The sequence below is a fragment of the Malus domestica genome, chromosome 09 (genome assembly GCF_042453785.1).
Source record: "Malus domestica chromosome 09, GDT2T_hap1".
NCBI classification, from domain to species: Eukaryota; Viridiplantae; Streptophyta; class Magnoliopsida; order Rosales; family Rosaceae; genus Malus; species Malus domestica.
The window spans coordinates 3,131,093-3,139,933 of NC_091669.1; the positions used below are offsets into that span (position 1 = coordinate 3,131,093).

Sequence of the window (8,841 nt, forward strand, 5' to 3'; positions counted from 1 at the left end):
GTTCTTCCTCTCCACTCCCTGTGGATTCTCTACTGGATTCTTCACATGGTCTTGAGGGTTCTATACCTGTTGAGGGTTCTGAGAATTTGCAAGTGGTTCTTCCTATTGCTCCCATTAACTTGCATCCTATGCAAACACGGAGCAAAAGTGGTATCATCAAACGCAAGGCCTTTCTTGCTGCTTTGGCAGACTCTAGTGAAGTGGATCTCTCAGTTATTGAACCTACATCTTATAAGAATGCTCTTAAGGTGTCAGTTTGGTACAATGTTATGCAGGAGGAAATAAATGCTCTTCATTCTCAAGGTACTTGGTCATTGGTTTCTTTACCATCTCAGAAGAATCTTGTAGGCTGTAAGTGGGTGTTTAAACTCAAACGGAATGCTGATGGTTCCATTGCAAGACATAAGGCTCGTTTGGTTGCAAAAGGGTTTAGCCAAGAACTTGGTTTAGATTTTGGTGAAACTTTTAGTCCTGTGGTCAAACCAACCACAGTGAGGTTAGTTTTATCTCTTGCTGCTCATTTTGGTTGGCCTCTTCGGCAGTTAGATGTCAAAAATGCTTTTTTGCATGGTTTACTGCACGAAGAGGTCTACATGTCACAACCTCCAGGGTTTGAGGATCCTAGTCATCCGCATCTTGTGTGTAAGCTTCACAAGTCTCTCTATGGCTTGAAACAAGCCCCTCGTGCATGGAATGAAAGATTCACTTCCTTTCTCCCACAAATAGGGTTCAAATCCACATACTCTGATTCCTCTCTGTTCATCAATACAGTTGGCAGTGCAGTTGTGGTTCTATTGTTATATGTTGATGATATTATCATTACTGGCAGTTCTTTGCCGGCTATACAACAGGTTATTGGTTCCCTTACTTCTGAGTTTGACCTTAAAGATCTTGGGGAGTTACATTATTTTCTTGGTATTCAGATCACTCGAACAGCTTCTGGATTGTTTCTATCACAGGCTAAATATATTCAAGATCTTTTGCAGAAGACAGAAATGGTTGATTCCAAGTCTTGTGAAACTCCTTGCTTACCATATAATCGTTTATTGAAGGATGATGGCATTCCATATACCAATCCTACTGCCTATCGCAGCATTGTGGGTGCCTTACAATACCTTACATTTACTCGTCCCGATATATCTTTCTATGTGCACCATGTTTGTCAGTTTATGCAAAACCCTATGGTGTCTCACTTCACTGCAGTCAAGCGGATATTACGATATTTGAAAGGCACCATGCAGTTTGGTCTTACTTACTCTAAGAGTGATTTGACAAATCGGGCTTTTAGTGATGCCGATTGGGCAGGTGATCCGAATGATCGACGGTCAACTACTGGAATGGTGGTGTTTCTTGGTGCTAATCCTATCTCCTGGTCTTCCAAGAAACAGTAAACTGTCTCTCGCTCTTCCACAGAGGCTGAATACCGTGCCATGTCTATTACCACTGCTGAGATTGATTGGATCTTACAACTTCTCTCATTTCTGCAGGTTCACATCCCTTCGTCCCCTGTTCTTTTCTGTGACAACTTATCTGCCATAGCCTTATCATTTAATCCTGTCCAACATCAAAAGACGAAACATATCGAGGTGGATGTTCATTTCGTCAGGGAGCGGATTGCACAAAAACAGCTTGCAGTTCAGTTTGTGTCTTCTCGTGAACAGTTTGCTGATATCTTCACTAAGGGACTCAGTGCACCCTTATTCCACACTCATTGTCACAATCTCATGCTTGGTTCATCCAACCATGATCTTGCGGGGGGATGTTAGAGTATAATCAAGGATAGATATGGTGCCACCTGTCAACTCCATATAGGTGTAGTTAGTTGGGATTGTTAGAAAGGTGGTTATGATGTATGGTCCTTATATAAATATCAGTACAATGTAATAATTTTAGTAAGAAGAAATAAGAAGAACAGTTTTACAGAAAATATCTCTCTCTCTCTCTTAAGCTTTCTCCTTCTCTCTCTAAGTTCTTTAGATTCTTCATTAGTTTGTTAATGGTGATTTTAACATCTATAATTAAAAAAAATTAAAAAATATACACTAACTATACTTTTTCCGCGATTTCTTATGGGCACACTCTGTATTTTTCACTTTTTTTTTTACTTCATCTTAAATATTCCACTAAATACATACTTGTTACTCAATAAATAGTAATACATTATAAAGATTTTCTTAATGCTCACGGAGAATATTTCGAGAAAATAAAAAATTTTCATTTTTGACCAAACAAACTTGGATAAGGACTCACGGTTTTTCAGTTGGTTTTGCAAATTCGTACATAAATAACCGTTCAATTTATTTATTTTCATTTTCGTCTCACTATGAAGTTTTAAAAATTAAGATGAGACTTTCCGTTGAGATTCCTGAGTGTCGAACCCTATTTGACAATGTTATGGGCCTCACTGTCACTACTATGTTTTTCACTTATTTTTTTAGTTTTTGGCTCAAATATTATACTAAATATACATTTTATGCACAATTAATTGTAAAATCACTTCTAACTTCCTTAAAAAGTTTGGCTAAATGCTCAGGAAAAATATTTTGCAAAAATAAAAAATTTGCATTTTTGTCAAAAAAATATGGGTGTTAGGCTGGCTAGATCATGCAAAACGAGGCGGATCATGGCAAGCAAAACAAGAAGGTGTCCGCTCACAAAAAACGGGGCAGATTTATAGGATGCAAAACGAGGAGAGCTCGCACACGAAAAACGAGGTAGGATATGACACACAAATCGAGGCAGCCATGCGCATGGAAAACGAGGCTATCTCCGTGCACGCCAAAACTATATTTTTGTTGTAGTGGTAATAAAAGAAAAATTAACAAAAGTGTAGAAAAATGACTAAAAGTCTAGGAGTGGTGACTTTTTGGCTACCCCACAAAGCCGTGTGACTTTTTGCCACCCCTAGACTTTGAGTATTTTTGTACATTTTTCTTTTATTTCTCTAACCACTACAAGAAATTGTCATGCTCATGCTCTTCAAAATATGCTCTTCTGTGCAATTTTTTTTTTTATTAATTTGAAGATATTTGAATTTGTCTTTTTGTTAATTTTTCTTTTATTTAAATCTAAACTGCATATTAATCGAACTCTTTTTGTCAACAAAAAGAGGGTGAATGACTATTTAACAAAACAAAATATTGCTCTTTTATGTATACGCCTCACCTACAACTAATTCTAACATCTCTAATTTTAGAAAAAAAAATATACACTAAATATACATTTTAGCACTCTGTATTTTTCATTTATTTTTTTACTTTTTGGCTTTAATATTCTACTAAATATACACTTGTTGCTCAAAAAATCGTAAATCCACTTCCAAATACATTTTAAAGATTTCCTTAATGCTCACGGAAAATATTTCGAGAAAATATAAAATTTGCATTTTTTACAAAAAAAAACGTGGATTAAACACTCACAGTTTTCAATCGTTTTTGCAAATTTGTACATAAATCACCGTTCATTCTTCTTTTTTTACCATCGCTTCACTATAGTTTTTAAAATTAAGGTGAGACTTTCCGTTGAGATTCTTCAGTGTCGAACCCTGTTTGACAATGTTTTGGACCTCACTATGATGTTTTTTTTTTTTAGTTATCAGCTCAAATATGCTACTAAATATACCCTTGTTGATCAATAAACTATAAATCTGCTTCCAAATTGCTTAAAAAGTTTGACTTAATGCACATGAAATACATATTATTTATAAGCACCCCTCTAATGTTGTGATGATCATGTCAATCGTATACTGCAATTTCATGCCAGTTGAAACTTGTCACTAAACTGAATTGTTGAAGAAAATTGAGGTTCCACCATAAAACTAGTTGGCTACATGAGAAGTAGCCCAACTTACTTAAAAGCACATGTAGGTCCCTTCTTTCCCCTATGTGAGATTCAATAAGCCTCTCACGTGTGGTAAATTTTCAAGCCAAACACGTAAACAACACAAACGGGATGGTGTAGAGCATGTGTGGTAGTTGGGCGTCACTTACCTACTCTAATACCATTAAAAAATTAAGATTTCACTCTAAACCCAATTCATTTTAAGGAAAACTAATGAAAATACCTTGAAAACTTTGAGTTTTTACGATAAGGACAAAATAAAGGGTAAAGTGAATAGTATCAGGATTGACTTTTTAGTGTAAAAATGTGGTTTTTCGTTAAAATGAACAGTAGCAGGAGCTTTTTGTTAAAGTTCCTTTGATTTTATGGTGGAACCCTAACTTTCTTCAATTCTTATGGTCTAAATTGGAGGAGACAAAAGCCTTACATTTTCTCATGTACTCCTACACAAGCTTAAGCTAGTACTAGTATATGTGTACTAGTATATGTGTCTTGCCAAGCGTATACATAATCGTAAAACTTGCGTGTTGTTCAACAGTTTTGCGATTACAACTTAAAGAAATCGAACTATTGATTTAGCCTAATTCTAACTCATTCACTCACCGACCCTCACTGCATATCCCAGGCTTATATATATATTGGTTAATTAGTGGGTTGACTGTTGTGAACTCTTTTTCATTAGTTAACTTGATATGATCATTTCGGTCTCCTAAACACCAACCCAACAACACAAATCTATATTAAATCCTATTAAAAATGATACGAAGATTACACAGGAAAAGAGATCTTTCGTAATAGTGCCTAACTCAAGAAAACTACATATATAGAACTTGAATGATGTGACGACTCAGAAAATAAGTACTCGGGTACTCTGTTGAAAATAGATATATCATGAAAAGTATTGCAAAATAATTACGTAGGCAAATTAACCAACTTTAATATTATGAAGGTAATTGAGGTTTCGTCTTAAAGTCAATTAGCAATAGAGGAGTATTTGAATTATTTTTAAGTTCATACAAAGTTTTCTAATTACTCTAACGCGAAACTCACACTCTTAACAGAAGTATTGTCGTAATGATATTTTCGTTGTATGAATGTGCGGTGTAAAGTAAGACGCATGTAGTTGCGTTGAATGAAGGATAGGAAGGGATTCACATTTGGTGTGGCAGTAGGTCACATGGATAAGATAGTACACAGTTAGATACTTTCTCTTGTCAGATGGAAATGTACAGTTAGATACTTCCTCTTGTCAGATGGAAATTTACAGTCCAATGACCATTTCCTAACTCCATTTGTTTTCTTTCTCCTCCCATCTCTTTGGCTTCTTTCTACTTGGAATGTGTGCTCAGAATCTACCGCTCAACCCTATTTTCTCCACCTCTTTCATTGGCCCTTCGATCTTTACCTCCCACAGTGATTTTCCTCAGAGTTACCTTTAAGGCTTTAATCTTCATGAATATTTCTGTAGCTAATCTGCTACGTGAAGTCAGCCTTTTTCTCATCACTGCAAGTCTGCAACTTATTTTCGCAGAGCAATTCTATATATAGAATTTTTTTAATTATATTACAATATCATGATTCCCAAAGAACCAACAAACAAAGAAATTAGAAGTAAAATTGAAAATTTTGCCGGGTAAGAGAATCCCTTTGATCTTATTCATATCCCATATGCTCCATGGCAGTGCTGGAAATCCACTCACTGGCACATGCATATATATCCATTTATCTTAATTATTTAGTAGTGTACTATACAACATTTTGCGAAATTGAGCGTAACTAAGTTGTTATTAATTCTTTTGCACTCAAAATTGAATATCTTCATGTAGATTAGATTAGACTATAACATCGCTCGAACAAGAAAAATTCTTAATATGATCTAAAGCCCAAACTAGAAAATTAATAAGCCTAGACAATCAAGAAAAATATAGGATAGAAACTATAAAGTGTATTATTCAGAGCCAAATCCTACACTTATTTTTCAGCCCAACCGATGAAATTGATGGAGCAAAAATATTGATCTCTGTACATCAATAAATCTACAGCAAAAAAAAAAAAAAAACTTGAATATTTAATTGAAACTCATAGGAAAAAAAATTCCTAATTTTTAATTAATTACTTGTCTGATCACAGAGCCTTTGCCAAACTTGCTTCAGAATAATGTAATTAATCTTCAGGGTTTGGAAATAATTGGATGATCAATTTATTAATGAAAATGGTGCTGCTCAGGCCATGGCCAAAACCCTTGATGCTCCTGATCAATCCCATTGAACATGCTGCACAAGCCTTCATCCTGAATCATCTGATCAACTTTGAGGCACTGAAGATCTGACCGTGATGATCCTTGGAGGGGTTGGGTTATGCTTGCAGACCTGAGGGAGGAGGAGGACGGTGGGAAGAGGTTTTTTCCATTCATCTCATGCGGAGAATCAGAAGGCGGGCTGCTGGTGGTTGTCGGTGTTCTTGAAATTTCTAGGTTGAGATGGTGGTGGTGGCCTGAACTGTTCTCACTTCCATTGCTCCAAGAACCCTGGTCAGTTTCTTTCTTGAAATTAAACCCCCCTTCATTTGATGAATCTTTGCTTTTTAGAGCCAATAACTGCATCATAATTAATTTTAAACCAGACAAATATAAATATGTAAATAATCGGAATGGAAAATGTAAGGAACATCTTTTTGTAAACCACATTACATGACAGTTAATGGCTAGATTTTTTTGTTTAAATAATTAAATAATTTCAACCATCAAGTACCATGATGTGTGATCTTCAAAATATAATTTAAGTAAATAATATCTCTAGCATAATCTAATTGGAATTAGGTTAACTATTCAAGCAACTAAGATTAAAATACCTTTGTTCATTCAGATGCACATCTGACAGACTGGCACTGATTAAGAGGAATTAATTAAGGAATATTACTACGATTTTTATGCTAATTTTATATTTTTATGTGCATTGGATCAAGAGCAGATCCGGCAACCAGTAGAATTAAGATTAAGATGTCCTAGTAATCATAGTGCACCATAATCCATGCTGATGCTATAGATAAATATTCCTCTTACAATAATAATTTATTAAATGTTCAAAAGAGAAATTAAATTAGCATTTCCCTAGCTACTTCAAACTGTACATCTCAGAAAACCTAAGAGGAAGGAAGAACAAAATCAATCTGCAATGAAATTATCGAGAGGGAGATTCAAACTGCAAATTTTGTATTTATCCCAGAAGAAGAATGAGAAATATAAGAGAAAGTCAGTCTGCGATATTCTATTTTAATCTAATATAGATTAGACGAAATTCAATTTAGAGTGCAGAGTAAGAGTACATCTGCTCTATCCAGCTTGGTTATGCTAAGGATACAACAATTTATTCTTCAAAACTTGCTCAGTGCTTGCGCTAAGGGCCTATAGAAAGAATTAAGTTAAAAGCTTGAGCTAAAAACTTAATAGATTACCTCAGCTTGAAGCTTCTTATTGTGAGCCTGAAGAGCATCATTGTCAGCCTTAAGAGCATCAAATTTTTTCTTCAAAACATCATAGTCTTTCTCCAACTGCTTTGTCTTCCACCTCGCCCTCCTGTTCTGAAACCATATAGCAACCTGTCTCGGTTGCAAACCAAGCGCCTTAGCCAGCTGCATTTTTCTCTCCGGTTCTAGCTTGTTCCCGATTTCGAAGCTCTTCTCCAGAGTCTTGACCTGCTCAAGATTCAGCCTCTTCTTCTTTTCTCCCATCTGGGATCCGTCGTCCGACAAATCATCCTCTCCTCCTCCATGCAGCGCCGCTTCTTGGTCGTGATGGTGGCATTTATTGTTCTCAACACCTGAAAACGATAGTGATCTCTTCATCATAAAAGGCATCCCACCACCTGTAAAGACCCCACACAAAAACCACACAAATTAATCAATAATTAAACACCCCGTTTATTCATAAATAATTTTGATTAATCACAAACTATACAAATGAAGAAAAAAATAAGAGAGAGAAAGAGAGAGAGACCATGGAAGTGTTGAGGGGGGCAAGAGGAATTAGCAAGGTGGAGGTCTGGATCTTCATGGTTTTGAAACATGAAAGTGTGACAAGGAGGGAAGGCCATCATATGTGATGTGAGCTATGAATAATTATAATATTATGATTTTTTTTCATGCAGGAATGAAAAGCATAGCATAGAAATATGGAGGCATCATGTACTAAAAATCCCAATTGGCACTGTGAGCTTTTTGGGACAAATTTTATAAGGGAGGGAGCTTTGGATTATGGTGGTGCTGGCTCTCACTCTCATGGCTGACAGGGCTTTCAGAAAGAGAAAGGGGATGGGTGAGATGGGTGCACAGACTGAAAGACAGCGATTTTTAGGTGAGTAGAGAGAGAGAGAGAGAGAGAGAGAGAGAGAGAGAGAGAGAGAGAGAGAGAGAGAAAGAAAGAGATAGAGATCCATATCCTAGGTTGGGTCCACGAAAGCTCCCCTCCAATATTATACACAAATACCTCACACTCAATTTACTGAGAAATCTTTAATTAACTATGGTGAAATATTTTAAAAACTCTCCCCTGAAAAGTGTAACAAGACTAAATAATAGTAAAACTAATTCTAACTTTCAATTTTTACACTCTGGTTTTCTCTTCATGTAAAAAAATGTAAAAAGAGGAAAGTATAGTGTGAAACATTAGTACAATTTAACATAGGACAATACTTCCGTCATTTTCAAGAAGGAGAGCATTTAGTTCTTTTTATAAATATCTAAAGATCCTTTAAAAAAATTCATTTTATTTGGGACTGTTTAGTCATCTATGTCGAACAAATATGGTAACAAGTAGAATTCTAATTATGAACCATCAAATTCTAGAATTCATATAGATGTGCTTTATGTAAAAAAAATCTCACATAGACCATCCTAAAATAATTGTATGAAGGCATTTTGCATAAAAACCCCACATACCTATTGCTTGCACATAAGGTTAATTAAGTAGGAAAAGTATTGATGCAATTAGTGGTGGACTGTGGT

At 35.6% G+C, this 8,841-nt stretch overlaps 1 protein-coding gene across 1 annotated transcript; it reads right to left on the bottom strand.

The window, feature by feature from the left end:
* Window positions 1–5,907: 5,907 nt before the first annotated feature.
* On the bottom strand, window positions 5,908–8,288 carry LOC103442339 (homeobox-leucine zipper protein HAT7-like). Its single transcript, XM_008381120.4, has 3 exons — window positions 7,835–8,288; window positions 7,294–7,703; window positions 5,908–6,436 (listed from the first exon to the last, which is right to left on the bottom strand). The coding sequence occupies exons 1-3, from the start codon at window positions 7,932–7,934 to the stop codon at window positions 6,044–6,046; spliced, it is 903 nt and encodes a 300-aa protein (XP_008379342.3). The 5' UTR covers window positions 7,935–8,288; the 3' UTR covers window positions 5,908–6,043.
* Window positions 8,289–8,841: the final 553 nt, after the last annotated feature.